This window comes from Numenius arquata, chromosome 3 (genome assembly GCF_964106895.1).
Source record: "Numenius arquata chromosome 3, bNumArq3.hap1.1, whole genome shotgun sequence".
Classification (NCBI taxonomy): domain Eukaryota; kingdom Metazoa; phylum Chordata; class Aves; order Charadriiformes; family Scolopacidae; genus Numenius; species Numenius arquata.
This window is the reverse complement of record NC_133578.1, coordinates 22920058-22935813: the sequence shown is the minus strand read 5'-3', so window position 1 is coordinate 22935813 and position 15756 is coordinate 22920058. Positions and strand designations below refer to the sequence as shown.

Here is a 15756-nt window from a genome sequence, read left to right as displayed (position 1 = left end):
GAGCTCAGCAGACCTCAACCGCTGGAGCAGGACTGGGGAGGGGAGGCACGGCCCCCGCCCTGTTACCGCTCCAGTTCCTGACCTGCTTGGGTACGTACAGCAGCCAGGGCTTGCTGCCAACCGAGCTTTCTTCTGACACAGATGCAAAACATTTCAGGCCAGACAGCCTAAAAGAGCACAGACTTTGCTCTACAGCGTGGCTACAGCTCACCCAGTAAAAGAAGCGATTGTAAACGGGCATTTCTATCTGATTCAGAAAGACCTGGACAGGCGGGGCTCCCGGGTACGGGCCTGAAATCCACGGGGTTCCTTTATTGATGATTCCTAGGATTTCAGTCTCTTTTGCATTAAACGTCTGGTGAACATAAAGAAGAAAAACTGCAAATTCAGTGTCATTTATGCCCTCATTTACCTAATGATATTGCTCCCCGGAGATACAGACAGCTCGCATTTCATCAACTGAAAGAGATTACGTCGTAAAAACTTGTTTCTGGGCACCACAAACAGCACCGAGCCCTGCCCGCCGGGGATGGATGGAGCATCAATAGCTGAAGTTTCTGAGCAGAGACATTTCCAGCGCCAGAGAGCCCTGGAGCTGAGCCTCTAGGGAGGCAGAGGCGAGAACGTGGAAAGGGTGTGGTCTTACCTCCGTGGGCTCAAGCCCGCTCCCTTCCCCATGGGCCAGAGAAAAGCCCTAGGAGAGACTCTTCAGAGTAGTGTGCGAGAACCTACCTGTCCTCACTCCGTATTTCAGCGTGTCCCGGCAGTCCACCAGGATCTGCTCCAGGGACTCGGGGTTGTCCGAGAGCTCCAGGTTGAAGCCCTCCATGCCCTCCAGGAGCTGGTGCGGGTGGTGGAAGTCCAGCACTTTGGTGGATCTGTCAAACGTCTTCCTTACGTAATTGAGGAGGATGTCCACGACCTCCAGCAGGAACTGCATGGTCTGCTCCTCACCATTCTTGGCGGGCAGCAAATCTGCGGGGCAAACCAGCTGTCAGCGCCTGCTTTCTGAGCGAGAGGCGCAGATGAACGACCATCGGCCGGCCGCAGCGCTCCCGGGACGGGGAAGCCGCGGTCCCGGCGCAGCCTGGCTGTAGCGGGGCAGGCGCCCGGTCCCGGGTCGTCCCGCTCGCCCCCCGGCGAGTGAATCCCGCCGCTGCCCCCGGGGCTCCCGGCCCCTCTTGCCCGGTGGGAAAGGGCGAGCCCAGGTCGTGGGCAAGCCCAGGGCGAGCCCGTGAACGGCGGGGACACCTCCGAGGCACCTCGGCCAAAAGCACGCCCTGCAACGCTAACGCTGTGCGGGGCACTCACTTCCCGGGGGCCTAAAGCACCCCAAACCCGCACCTGCCCTTCTCCTGCAACGCTGACCCCATCCCGCAAAGGGGCTGGTTTCCTTTCCGCACCCTCCTCCTCAATGGCCCCGTACCAGCAATCACAGACCGTTTCATTGATATTTTACTGAGGAGAAAATAAATTATAAAACTAGTCTTCTCCTGGAGGATGGATCTGGAGTGAGATCCATCTCTAGATGGGTCCATCGCTAGAGCTGAGCTGCAGAGGATCATCCCAAAATACATAGGATTGCATTTCAGGAAACTTGGCCACATTGCCTCGGCAAACACACACCACACACAGAGAGACCTTCCTTCAAGAACAACCAAGCAAAAGCACGGTCTGAACGTCGCTGCACTAGCAAGGGAGGCAAGGGCAGACTACTAAGGGACCTGCCCGAGATGGAGCAAGCAGAAGCTGTAAATAGTGTTTACCTCTGGCATACAAATTGGAGAAATCTGTCTCCGTGCGCCGGAACCTGGATTCCTTCTCGCTGTTCTCGCACGCCAGCAGGCTCTTGGAGGACTGCCTTTCCTTCAGGGAGCTAACGATCCGGCCCTTGTCTTCCAGGCTGTTGGTCCTTTGCAGGAACCCTACATTGTTATTGCAAGGTGCACAGGTCAGAGTTTTCTCACTTCCCAACATGTTTAGAAATATCTAAAGCAGCTCTCTAGAAAACAGTTCAAAGCGGTGTTGGCTCTGAATCTGACTAATGAGGTCAGGAATAAGAGTATTTATGGGGATTATTTGCCTCCAGGAGGGAGAGCTCAAAATGCCATCAACTGCAAAAACTCAGCCATGCAAAAAACAAATTTTCGTCATTTAGTGCAGTGGTAAATTCTTATTAAGTCGATCAGACAGATTCCACTTCAGTAATCAGCCGCTGGAAGAGAGTTCAGGATGAGTCAATGCTATTCCAGCCTGCAGGCGAAGTTTATGGACCTAGCAGACAGGGGCAATGATGTATGATTAAAATCAGGGCCACTTTCAGTTCTCCTCGTGGTGCTTTCACGCACAAAAGGCATGAGAACAAGCACCCATTCTGGAACAGCAGCCCTGAGAGCGCCAGCGCTCTAAGGACACCGGTAGCACTCATCACCCCACCTTCCCGTTGTCAGTAGGGACTAGCACGTGCCCAGGAGATGCGGATTTTCCACCCGAAAAGATGCTTTGATACTAACACTCATCATCCCTGGGCTCTACAGGAGCTCCGCTCTCACCAGAGACTGCGCCCTGGCGCCCAGGACCCGGTCTCAACTGCTGTTGTTATGTGCAACAGCAATAATAAATCTCCTCGCCCCGAGAATTATGGTGGTGGGCGCCACGCAGGGCCCGTGGCCAGTAACGAGACTCCTCTACTTTAACAAGGCAGAGAGAACAAATAATTTTCAGGATGTAATCCATTAAATCCATGCCAGCTAAAACACGCACAGGGTTGGGCTTTTCCTCATTAACGAAGACAACGGATTTAGACCTCCCAGGCTGCAGCGAGCGCGCCTGGATGTTTGGAGCAGACAATGCGGCAGTGCCGGCCTCCTTTTTTCTTTGTTTTCTTTTAAAACAAGTAACAAATGAAACCAACGCTCGTCGCGGCTGGGCATGCCCGCCAGGGAGAAGGACTTTGCAGGGAGGAAAACCAACGCCGTAACGTCCCTCGCCCACGTCCCCCGACGCCGGTTCTTTCCAGCGCCCTCCGTTCTCCGGCCACGTGTCCCCGCTCTCCGGAGACCCGATGGCGAACCGGCACCGCCGGCTCCTCCCGGCAGGCCCCCACCGTCCGGGCCACCTGCAGCTTGGGCAGACCCCGGGGGTTGCATCTCCGTGCGGAGACATGTGAGCGACACTGAGCGGCTCCCGGCACGGCACCCGTGCCTCGGAGCCCGCTGCGAGCCTGATAGGGCCACGGAAAATGGAGCCCTCGGCCGTCAGCCCCTTCTGCATCAGTCGGGAACCCAAACGAGTCTCCAAGAGGGTCGTTCGCAGGCAAGTTTGCCTAGCCCATCCTTTCAGTGAATACCTCGCGTTTTGCCTTTTAATATTGATCTTCTACTAATTAGTTTCTCTCTACGATGCTTTTAGGAATACGAGTTATACGAGAAAGAAACTGTTTAAGGGAAACTCTCTTCGTGCGTAAGTTGTAAGTTAAGCGTAGCCGTCCAGGATCGACGACAGTTTTTTTTTGTTCGGTTGGGGTTTTTTTGTTGGGTTTTTTTTGGGTGAGTTTTTTTGTTTGGTTGGTTTTGTTTTTTTTTAGTTTTGTTGTTACCGTTTTTACCGGTCCTTGCAGCGATCACCAGCGCCTGCAACAGCGAGTGCTGTTCGCCTGGAGTGCTGTGCGCCTGCTCATGAGGTGGAGCAGCTGATACCGAAGCAGGTGCAGTCTAGACTGGATTCCGGAGCGATCCTCTTCCCCCAGGTCCTGTGGCTTCATTTTGCTTTATTTTTCCGTTTGTCTTTTTTTCTAGGCTCTTGGTGGCGATGCTCAGTGGGAAGAGTTACGTGAGAGGAGACGTCTGCAAGAAGAACGCCGCATCCCCCCGAGAGCCGTGCTCCCTGCCGCACAACGGCCGCTCTTCTCGGCGTGCAGACACACGTCCCTCGGAGGCTCCGGTGGGAAAGGAGAGGGCAGCGCTTCAGTAACCGAGAAAGGCTGCAGTTGCCACCGGTTCGGCTCTCATCGGGCTCAGAGAGGTCGGAGCTTCGCTGAAGGGTCTGGCCTAACTAGAGCTGCGCTAGGGAGGCGGCAGTGAGAGCGTGCGGACGGCACGGAGCTCACTTGTCCAAACGACTCCGCGGCGGTTCTTCCCCGTGGGGGATCCCCCGGCTCCGTTATTATCTACCGAAGCCGGCGGCAGCGAGCTCAGGTGGCGAGGATCAGCCGGGGCTCGGAGCGGCTCCGCACGGGGCCTCTCACCGTGGGCCGCGTGGGGCCCGCGGGACCGCGCGTGGCGCCTCCAGGGCAGGGAGAGAGGGAAAAAAAAAAAAAAGGGAAAAAAAATCCTGAAGGGGGGATCTTGCTGCCACCCGGCACCAGCTCACTCGGCTGCAGAAAACGTGTCGGTCGCCCAGGTCTCTCGGCCACAGCGGCGTCTCACGGAGCTGGAGGGTCCGGTCCACGGGTGAGCTCCAGCGGGGCAGGGGCAGCCCCACGCTTTGTAGTCGCCAGACCCTCGCATTGCCCCAGCTCCTCTGGCGGGAGGTTGAGGGACGCTCCGAGCGCCCACCCGCGTCCCGGGGGCTCCTTCCATGCCGAGGGGAAGCGCGTGGCTGCAGCAAACCTTTCATCTGAATCCGAAGCGGAAAGGCGGGTGGGTGTAGGAGAGATCCGGCAAGTAGCAGGGCATGAAACAGCGTCCGCGCTGCTTCTCCTGTAGCGGCGGAGAGCGCAGCCTCTCCCAACAGCAGCCGGTACCTCCCGCAGGTGTTCCACTGACAGGTATTTTCATCCATGCCCTTTCAGAGACGGAGGATTTCAAAGCCGAGTGAGACCGGACTGGCGAGGGAATCCATCGGTTCCCAACGTGCCCACAAATCCGGCGTGATTTCACATCGGGCCTCGCACACGGCAAGCGCGTGAGCCCCGCTCGGCCCGGCCGCCCCGCGGGGCCCTCAGCTGCCGAGGCCGGGACGGACCCGCCGGGCACCGGTCCTTGCCGTGGCCACCGGGCGATGCGCGTCGGTGGCGGCTGCAGGATATCCTGATTCTCTCCACGGCCGGGGGGTTCAGTACCTCCGGCGTGACTTGGCAGCAAAAATCCCACTGACTCCGGAGACGAGCGGAGTTTCTAACTCACATGGCTGCTTTTGAAATCCCGCTCTCCTGCGTTGCTCGCTGGGCCGGGAATCGTGAGCCGGCCGGGGCCAAACATCTGGGGACGCACCTGAGCAATTTGACCGTGTCGAGTATTTCCACATCAGCTTGCCACGCAAACGTTAGCAGGATCGGTCCCAGCAGCGATAATAATTGCCGAAGGGGGACTGAAAGATGTAGCATTGCAACTTCAGACACAGGGGAACATCTGCCCATACTTTGCCCACCGAGACAGTTCATTAAACCGCTTTAAAATATGTTCTCTTTTTTTCTTTTTAAGTGGATATGTGCAGAGAAGAAGAGCGTGGGGTGTTGGTGGCGGCAGTGGTCTTTTCAGGCGGTGACTTTCAACCAGAAAGGAAAGGAGTTAATCCTTAAATCGGTCAGTTGTTTGAGAAGAAATGACATACATCTTGGATACGTAATTACTGAAAATGTCAAACACATAATATACAGCACAGGTGGAAGAACCGACTCATTGTTCAAGACCTGCCGTTTCTCTGAGATCAACCCTTATCTAAAGGTTGCATTCAAAATGAATCGATTTTGGTGTGATACACACAGAAAGAACAATTCCGAGGCGTCTGGTTTACTATAGCTTTGTGACTGCACAATATTTGGGGTCCGGAATGATGTCTTGTGAAAGGTAAGGACAAGGGGACATCATCTGTAATACTCAATCGTCAACTTGTTGAGCATGTTCAATTAGGATTCTTGGCAACCTTAATACTTCACTTTATATATTTACCAAAGGCAGCCTTCCCTCTGTCATTGTGAAGGTGTTAGATTCAAGTAGGAGGGCTCATACGAGCAAAACCAGTGGTCGCGACCGAATCCGATTATTCCGAATCACCGTCACTATTCAGGGCGTATTTTTCGTGTAAAACAGAAAAAAAAAGCCAGAAAAGGAAAATGGAGAAGCGAACCCGAGAAAAAAATACAGCAGCCCTGCTTGTTTTGAACTCCCTTCACAAACGCTCTACTACAGTCTCTTTTGCCTTTCCCAAATCCAAAATGGTGGGATATTTCATTTTCAGTGTATTTGATCTCATTGAGAGAAGCTGCCATGTCCCTCTGTAACCCCGGTAGTCTAGCAACACGGAACAAGCCTAACGGTGCGTTACTTTATCAGTTCTGCTTGCCGGGCTAAATTAAAATGATGATGAAAAAGCCCATCGCTCCAGCCACTGAAGGGACTGGTAGGGAAACGGTCCATTAAACCCAGATCAGGAGCTATTTATAGAACTAAGCGACTACTCGTTAATGTCGCCTGCGGGTACCAGAGAAATCTCTAATAGACACAGGACTAAACATTCGCTCCCTGATTCTTTTCCAGTCCAAACATCCAGGTGACGAAACGTTTAGCGAATGAGCTTCGCCTCGGGCAAGTAGGGCAAGAGGTTTAAATATATCTTTGCTTTGAAAAAAGGCCCGTTTCTCCCACGAAATAAGTTCCCATCCCCCCAAAAAGAGATGGCTGGGGAAAATGGGAAATAATTTCTGTTCATAAGGGGCACGGGCTGAACGATTCTCCCCATCAGAAAATGAAGATTTGACTGTTTGTCTCTGAAAGCAAAGGCGCTACAGAGAAATCCGGAGAAGGAAGACAGCTTGTTATCTGCAAATGAATCTCTTGCTATAACGTTGCGATCTGATTGTGCATTTGTTTCCCTTCCTTCATTTCATGTGCCTGCGCGCTGACTGGCTGCCAGCGCTATCTTACCGGCACAGCAAGCTGACGAATTGCTCTTTAATAAGGCTCTCGTTAATCTTTTTCCCCCAGGAGATCCGTATTTTCTAGTCAGATAAGGTTGAAAAATTTCAGACAGTGAGAGGCGGCCAAACCCCCCGCCCGTTCCTCGCCGCCGGCCTCCCCGGCGGGCCCGCGCTCCCCCCGCCGAGGGCGGCCGGTGCCTGCACAGCCCCGTTTATCGCAGAAGGACGGCAGGGCCCGCAGCCGCCCCCCCCCCCACCGCGGCGGACAGCGCCTGGGCCGAGGCAGATCCCAGGGAGAAGGCAGGGCGGCGGCGGGACCGCCGTGCGACCAGCAGGGGGCACCCCAGGCCGGAGGCGGGACCGGTGGGCCGGCGCCGGGGGCGACGCGCCGCGGAGGGGTCCCGGCCCCAGCGTCTCGAAGCATGGGGTGTCGCACGGCAAGGACACGGGTGGACTTACCGCATATCTTCAGCCCGATCTTTCTGGTGCACCCGTGAGCCACGCCGCACCACGAGTCGTAAGCTGGAAGAGAGGGCAGAGACGTTCCCCTGGGGCGGCGGATCTCCCCCCGCCGCCCTGCCCCCCTCCCGGCCCGCCGCACCGCCCCCCGCACAGCTCCCCCGCGGCCCCCCGCCCCGGGGAGGTCCGGAGGAAACGGCTGCTTCCCGAGCCCGGCGGCGGGCAGCTGAGGCTCGGGTGACAGGGAGGTGACACGCTGGCCTGCCGACGGGGGAGGGAAAGGCACCCGGGACCCGAACATCTAATAATTTACTGGCGGGGCTCCAGGGAAATGGCAGCTTAAAATAAAGTGGCGTGAAATGGGGTCACCAATGAGTTCAGGAATTAATTGGGTGAAAAATAGTATTTGACTAGACGATCGGACTTGCATGGCTAAGCCTCGGCCAGACTGCCGGGCCGCCGACGGCCTCACTAGGGACGCTCCCGGCCCGGCTCCTGCCCCGGAGCACCGTGTGCCCCGCGGCTCGCCCGGCCCGGCCGCTATATGGTGGCCCCGGGGCCGGCAGCCCTTCGCTCGCCCGCCCTGCACGCCCGAGGTAACGCAGCCGAGCGGCTCCTGCGCGGGGGCAGCGCCGGCGGCACGACCGCACCGACGGAGGGAACGGGCTCCTTCCCACGCCCTTGTGAGACCCAGCCGAGCCGGGGGCTGAGGTGGAGGGGGCCCCGGCCGCGGCACGGAGCATAGCCGAGCCTCTCCGGCCCCGGGGCCGGCGACGGAGCCTGGGCGGGGCGGGCAGCGGCCGTTGACCCGGGGAGGGAGAATCCCCTCCAGCCCGGCGGAGGAGACCTCTCGGCGGGGGCGCTGCCCGTGCCGGCGGGCGGGGAGCCCCGGGTGGGCAGGGCGGGGTGCTGCTGCCAGAGGTTATCTCATTTTTAGCCGCTATGCCAGTTAATTCGTTTTCTGCGTGTGACGCTTCAGCCGAAGGCAGCAGAGCCTGTCACCCCCGCCTGGAACAAGATCCAGTGCTGCCTTCGCCCCCTCCCCCGTTCCTTCCAGTTGCAGAATAATGAAAATAATGACTCCGATGCTCGTGCCTCGTAGCCCTTTCAGGGTAAAAGCTATTCCCCGCTTCGCTGTGCCTGGCAACCTTTCAATTCTTACTGTTGCCCGCTCTTTGTCTTTGAGCATCGAGACTCTTTTTTATTTATTTTCGGTAAGCGATGCTCTGAATTGCCTGGCAGGGCTATAAACTGATTCTCTACCCACCTGCAGCAGCCTCTGCTTCCCACTCACACCTCAATAACTCAAAGCGAATTTAGAGCAATTAGGAATACAAGGCTTTGAAAAGCTACAATTAGCATCCAAATTTCGCTTGATTACAGGCTTCAGCGTAGGCTGAAAGGAAGCTGCAGCATTAGCATTTATAAAATGTAAGGAGGGGGGACACCCGCTTGAAGCCACTGGTGTAACTTCGCCCTTTAACTGATTTTTCTCCACACCCCTTACAACATCCCGATTTTTTGGCTATCTGGGGGTTCAGTTTATTGTCTAAATCCCCCAAATGTGGCTGTAAGATAAAGGTAGCGCTGGCCGCTGAGGTGGGCTTTTCCTCCCAGTGTTTTATTCGCCACAGACCAACCTCTCCCGCTCCCACCAGGAAGATGGTTTCTTTGTGTAGAGCACTCTCCGCACCTTGCTTAACAGCGCGGAACAGGGCTTCATGGTTTTATCGTTTCGTTTCGAAACTGGTCTTTCCAAGCCTAGGCGGAGAAAGCCTCCAAAATACTTTAAACGAGAAAAATATGAAAACCTACTTGTAGGTCGAAAATTAGTTGGGGTGGGGTCCGGAGCGTCGTTGGAGGACGAGGGAGCAGAGGAAGCCATCCCTTCAAAAAAGCCCCAGTCCCTAGAGCCCGGGTTTTCTCCAATATTTCTCCGAGGCGTGGGCAGCGAGGAATTTGCTGGAAGGAAGAAAAGGCGGTTTTAGTAGTCTGGTCTCCTGGAGAACGGCACCGGCGTCCTGTCCGGAGGGGCGGGCAGGGGCCGGCCGCCCCGGGGCCGAGGGGCCAGGCACCAGCAGCGCGCCGCGAAAATGCCTCGACAGGCTGAAGAGCGAAATCCTCCCTTCGCTGGATGCCGAGGCGCTACCCCCCGCGCCTGAATGATGGATTTAGCAGAGCATGAAGTCTATGGCAATTATATCGGTGGCCGCTGAGCAGGGCAATTATGTGGCTCGCGTCAAATGGAAACCAACGTGCAAAGCGGGCTTCGAAATGACCAGCCCACACGACCTACAATCCCAAACCGGAGCCCGTTTCTGTGCGTTGTCATCCGAGCCCCAAACATACGCCAAGATAAGCGTTCAGGAGAGACTGACAGACAGATCCCCGCCACCACAAAGGTGCATTTGCCCAGGTCCAATGACAGGCGCCACACACACGTGTATTTGCACACACATGTTTCAGCAAATCGGGACCAGTACGTGCGCTCCAGCGCTAACCAGCGCTCCCCCGTGCCCGCGTTCGCTTTAGCGGCACAAATGGCAGGAGAAGGCATGTCTGGCCGGGGAAGGAAGGTGCTGGACCAGCCCTCGCTCCTCGCCAGATGTTCAGCTCCTTCTTGGCGGACACGGCGCTCCGATAACCAATACAGGGTCGCTGATCGAGAATTGCCGGGTCAGTGCCCCGCTCATCTCTTTGTCCCCACGGCTACCTACGATTTATTTTATTCCCCTTGTAAAGAAAATGAAGGTCGCGGTAACGAACGAGCGCTTTCTTTGTTAGCCTCTTTTTTTCAAGTCGGTAGCTACCGATTCATTTCCATTGCCGGGCGGGTTTACGCCAGCGTGTAAGCGTAACGGATCAATGATTTCAATGGAAAACAGGTATTCCGCTTTTTTAAGAGGAAAAAGAAAACAACTACATAGCAGAAGAGATTCTCTAGACAATGCCTGGAAGTGAAGTAACAGGTTAACACAATGTCTAAGGCGCTAGCTCTCTCAAAATACCCGTTATCCCTCTATAGGTACGACAGCGACGAAAACCGATTTTAGGGGAAAAAAAATCTCCAGATCCTGAAAGAGCTTCCCAAAGGTTTGAAAAAATAGGATGCTGTTTAGAGGAGACTTACCGAGGGGGTGAGCGGACCACTCTTACCGCCGGAGTCCAGGCAGGCAGGGCGACTCCAGCCTGGGAGCGACCCGCCGCTTATAAACTCCGCCAGAAACGACGTCGGAATACCAATCGCGCCGCGGAATTTAATGCGAGATGACCTTTTTTTCCAGAAGTGCTCGGATTTGCTTTTTTAAAAGCGTGAATCGCCGGTTGATCTGTTTCGACGCAGGCATGAGTCACAGGACTGCCGCCACCCCCTCCGCGCCGCTCCGCACGGGGGCTGGGGACCGGGGACCGCCGGGGCGGCCGGCTGGAGCGGGGAGGGAGGGGCGGTCCGTCCGGCCCCGGCTGCCGCCACCGATCCGCTCCGCACCGGGGCGGCGGGGTTGGCTCCCGTGGCGGGTGGGGCTGCCCGGAGCGGCGGGGGCGGCAGCCCTGTCAGGGGTTTCTGCCTTGCGGGTTCCCCGTTGAGTCCCTTGTGCGGACGGCGCCGAAGGCTTTCCCTAGATAGCGCTGCCTTGACCCGAGGTGGCGGGCTGTGCGAACAGGCGGCAGAGCACCGCACACACCGGCAGAGGCGACGGGGCCGAAGTCCCGCTCGGACTGTCCCTGCGGCCCCGGTAGTCCCCTGCACACGGCGCGGGCCACGAGTGAGCCAGCAGGGGTCCGTTTGAGCTGTAGCTTCGCAAAACCACCCCCCCTGCTCTGTGCCGGGGCTCGTTGCGCCCCTCCGGCGCACTGCCGGTCCCCGCGGCCGGTGCCGGCAGCGCCCGTCGCCCCGCTGCCCGCCAGAGGGTGACAGAGGCACAGGCACTGCCGCGCCTTCTGTCCTCCCGGCCACAGGGGAACACCTGGATTTCTGTGACTTGCCCCCAGTGTTGCCGATAGATCACGATTTCAAACCAGACATCCTTTTGCTGAAACGAGAAACGCTAAGACAACATTTTCTTTTTGTACCCGCGACAACCCCAAATCTGTGTTTCTCCACCCCACACCCTAAACATGCTTCGCCAACACTGTGGTGGTGACCACGGTGCTACATTTCAGCTTGTCGCCGTAGCTACGCAGATGCCTAAACCATACCCTTCTCACAAAAATGGCACGTAAGGGGCTGGGAGGAATCTGTAATGAGACGGGAGGAGGGGAAACAGCTCGATGGAGCCAGAGAATTTCATCCCGTGCGGGGGGTGCTGGGCAGTGCAACGAGCAGCAGGGACGTGTCCTTCTTGAAGGACTCGAGGGAAGAGCAAAAACTTACAAGCCCATTTTAGAAAGGAGACTGGCCGACTCACAGCATTAAGTAGCCGAGACGATTGCTTTGCCGAGCACACCTACCGTCTAGGAACTGGAGGCGTAACGAAAACGCCGACAGCACAAAAGCCAGCTTTTAAACATAGCTTTAAAGGAATTAACAGCCCTAGCTGACATGACCTTTTGCCGTCTGTTCCAGGCTATCGTTTTAAAGCTGGTTTCAACCAATCGGGCAAAATGTTTGCTCAGTGCAGAGCGTGAGAAATAATAATATAACTGTAGCTAATTGTCTTTATAAACGTAAACAAGCATTCATAGGTAATCGCGGCAAAATTGCAGTGCAAAGAGTCAGCGGAAGATCACGCAAAGATCTCCTAAGCCATCAGTCACTGCAAGGCGCGACCCGGCTGGGTCCGTGCCCGGCAGGCACACAGCGTGTGCGCTCATTCCTTCCCCTCCGGCCTTCCAGAAGTGCGTGTGTCTGGAGTAAATAGACATGTTTTAAAATAAACATTTACATCCTCGGCGAGGCTGAGGCCCATCAGGGGAAGGAGCCAGGCAACGAAGACCAGCAGGCTGTCCGTGCCACGCTGGAAACAAGTGCCGTTCTGGCACCTGGGTGCCCCCCCCGCCTCAGCCCCACCGCTCCCCTCCGCTCAGCACCGCGGACAGCGCCCGCCCCGCCCGTCCCGGCGGGTCCCGGCGCGCTGCCCCGGCAGGGTCACCGGCACGGCGGGAGGCGGCGAGGGCAGCAGACCCGCACGGCCCCAGGCGGGTCTGCAACCCTCCCCCCCCACCTCGCTGCCGGGCGGGCAAGAAAATGTCGAAAACAAAACCCGCCGAGCCCGGTCCCGCCCCCCCCGCCCCACGTCCCCTCTAGGTGGTGCTGTATCTCAAGGCCAGACCCTGCAGAGCCCGCCCGCCTGCGGCTGCTCGGAGCCTTGTGCTGACGAGGGTCTCTCTCTTCGTCCTGGCCCCGGCGGGACAGGAGGAGAGGGAGGCATCAAACCCCGAGGCTCCGCGGGTCCCCCCCCTCGCTCCGCCCGCTCATCTACCACGCAAAGAAACGCTTGGTAACTCTCGTTTGCAACGGACCCCCTTAAAAATCCGACCTAAAACCAAATCACTCCAGCTCCAGAGGCTTCGTTCAGTGCTCGCCATACCAGCTGAGAACCTTTGAAACACCCTTGCCAGCTGTACATGCCCAGGTGGGGCCACTCAGAGAGGTACCGGTTTCAGCGAGAGAGCTCAAAGCCTTCCCCCTCCAGCTGTGCTGCCTGAGCTTTCTGCTCAACCCCTCTTCGCTCTTTTCTGGTTCCATGCGCCTGTCCCTTTCCTGTGGCTATTGCTCCAGTGCACTGCAGGCACAGGTTACAGAGAATCTCTTTGCAGGCTGGAGACCCAGAAGACTTGGGTTTTGCTTCAAACCCTGACATTTACTGAGGATGCGGAACACAGGAAAAACCACTGACTCGCAGTATCAGCAAGGCAGCAAGATGGAGATGTATAACCCCCTTAGTTGAAGCTTGTAACCAGCACATTGGTTAGAACTCACACAAAAACTCCAGATCACGGGGTCTCTTTTAGTTCACCTCCATCCACTAACTGGACATGCTAAAACATGAATCTTGAGTACCCTGGGTGGGCACAGTAATGAAGGTGATGCAGTCTTTGGCAACCAAGACCAGTCAGTGACTACACAGTGTTTGTAACTGTGGGCATACGGAAAATGACTGTTGAGCAGAGGAAAAGTGTTGCAGCCTGTGGGTTTGAAGAGTCATTGTGCTAGGGGCTGCAAACAATATTTTAAGAGAGAGGAGTGCCTCCTGCTACACTGTAAGGAGTTCACAATGTAACTATGTGCCAATGGAAAAGCAAATACGGGAAAGGCATGGAGCCACAATGTTTCTTGTTTCTTCATATTCTCTAACCATAGTCATGCTATGTATGCATTTATCTGCAGACAGGGAAGTAAATTTGCCTTCTGATTATTATGATTGTTGTTTTTTCCTCCAGGAGTGTTCTCTCTCCATTGCCTTATAATTGTAATTTTGTTTGGATTGTGAATATTTTAGCTGGTTGGGACCAGGCACGCTCTTTCCTTAAAAACATATACAACAGTATGTTCACTGAACATCTGCGATACTCCAGAAATTGTGGGTTTGTATATCTGCAGCCTGTGATTCTTTCTGTTTTTAAATCACACAGTTATAATAATTTTTAATCCAGTACATTATTACAAAATATATTAATTGCATCAGATATCTGTTTCTTTTTCCACCATTTCTGGTACACAGTTATGTCTCATTTACCTGCACCTTTGACTGAATGGAATAATTTAAATGACAAATTTCCCTAACTCTTGGCAAAGAAAAATCAGAAAACTGTTCAAAACTAAGTATTTCAGAACTTTTCTGGCTATCAACTGCAGTGCTAAAACATACAGATATAAATTACTGGATATCTGTAACCAAAAAAAAAAAAAAAAAAAAAAAAAAAGAACGTGCCAAGAAAAAATAACAAACCATTGCTCTAATTATTTGGCACTGTCCAGAAAATTCTTCACATATAAATTTGGTGAAGACTACAGATTTATACTCTTTTTCTACAGGTAACTTTTGCTGTTTTATGGGACTTGATAAAAATGTGTTGAAGGTAAGCAATAAGTTTGCTTTGGGTTTTATGATCAGTCAGTCATTGATGTACCCAACTGTCCCATATTTAAGGATCATGTCCATCACTCGAATTTCAAAGACAGCTCAGGATGAGCTGCCAGCTAGAACATTTGGCACTGCTGCGATGAAGGGCATTTAGAAAAGTCTAATCTGAAGCACATTGTTTTACATACTTTGTGGCTTCTTGTTGCAGGATGTCCCCTTCCTGATCTATGCTGGCACGTGTTGCTGTCCATTTTGATCTGCTTCATCTGAAAAACATTCCAAAGAACAACCCACATCCTGAAACAACAGCAGCAGCAAATCCCAACTCTCAATACCCCCAAGCAAACTTGGAAGCAAGCAAAAAAACTCCCTTACTTCCAAACCATAACAAAATAAAACCCAAGAGAAAACCTTCTTTTTCTAGATGTATCAAACAAAATTACTTCAGTTAGGGAACCGTGTTTGTAGCATGAAAAAAAGTTAACAAAAATGATAGTACACCCATCTCTCTACCAGTTTTAGGGAATTGTAACTGTTTACCCTGTGTTTGAAATAAAATTTATTTCCCACCTCCCCCAATAACCCTGTAGAGGCAAGACAGCTGATGCCTGGATTTCCCCCTTGTGATATGTTGTTATAATTGTTACATGTCTCACTGAATTATATCTTTTTATCCCATAGGAGGGCATCAGTTTACAATGAAAACATTCAGTAATTTCAGTAACGCTGCTGTAGGAGAGAACACAGTTTGGCTCTCCGATCTCAGAATTAGTTTGGAGAGCTGGACTCTGGGATTTTTTCATACATGATTTATTTAAATTAAGCATATTTCATAAAGAATTCTCAGGAAACAAGAAACACGTACATTTCTGCTACTTTTAAAATCAATTCTCAAATCATAACTCAGTCTCAGGTATGGGCTTAAGTCTCAAAAGTTTTCAGGACCATTATAGTTGTGGGCTTAATTAGGGTGGGTTTTTATTATTTTTTTTATTTCCACTCTTTTCTCTGTGGTGGATAACATAGCTTTTGCCTCAATGAGTTTGTCAGTTCACTCAGAATAGTCATCAGTACTAGTGAAAAAGTAGGTCTTCTGCAGCACTATGCTTGAAACCCTTCAGCCTCCTGGTATCTTATTAGCTACAATACTATAGAAATCAAAACAAAAAAAAATTTCCAAAGAGGAAGGTTTAGCACACCTGATTGAAATAAAAGTGGTTTAAGCAGAAAACCAATACCTACATTTTATAACAAGGTGTAAACATAGCACAGAAACACAATCAGGACGACATTAACAGCTACAAAAATGGACGGGTGTCACACCGTACTCTGAGAAGTTGGACACCAAGTTTGTCCACCAGATAATACAGGCGGGCAGGCAAGAAAAAAAAAATATCTTTCTGAGTAGTTCAT

General features: G+C 53.7%; 1 protein-coding gene across 1 annotated transcript in view; it reads right to left on the bottom strand.

The window, feature by feature from the left end:
• The window catches only part of GAD1 (glutamate decarboxylase 1), a 34543-nt gene extending 19934 nt beyond the window's left edge, over positions 1-14609 (bottom strand). Inside the window, exons 1-5 of the mRNA XM_074145961.1 lie at positions 14533-14609; positions 9134-9280; positions 7319-7381; positions 1767-1925; positions 733-975 (exon numbers count right to left, since the gene is read on the bottom strand). Of these exons, the coding sequence (XP_074002062.1) occupies positions 733-975; positions 1767-1925; positions 7319-7381; positions 9134-9203 (535 nt within the window). The 5' untranslated portion in view covers positions 9204-9280; positions 14533-14609. The remainder of the gene's footprint in view (positions 1-732; positions 976-1766; positions 1926-7318; positions 7382-9133; positions 9281-14532) is intronic.
• Between the last annotated feature and the right edge of the window lie 1147 nt (positions 14610-15756).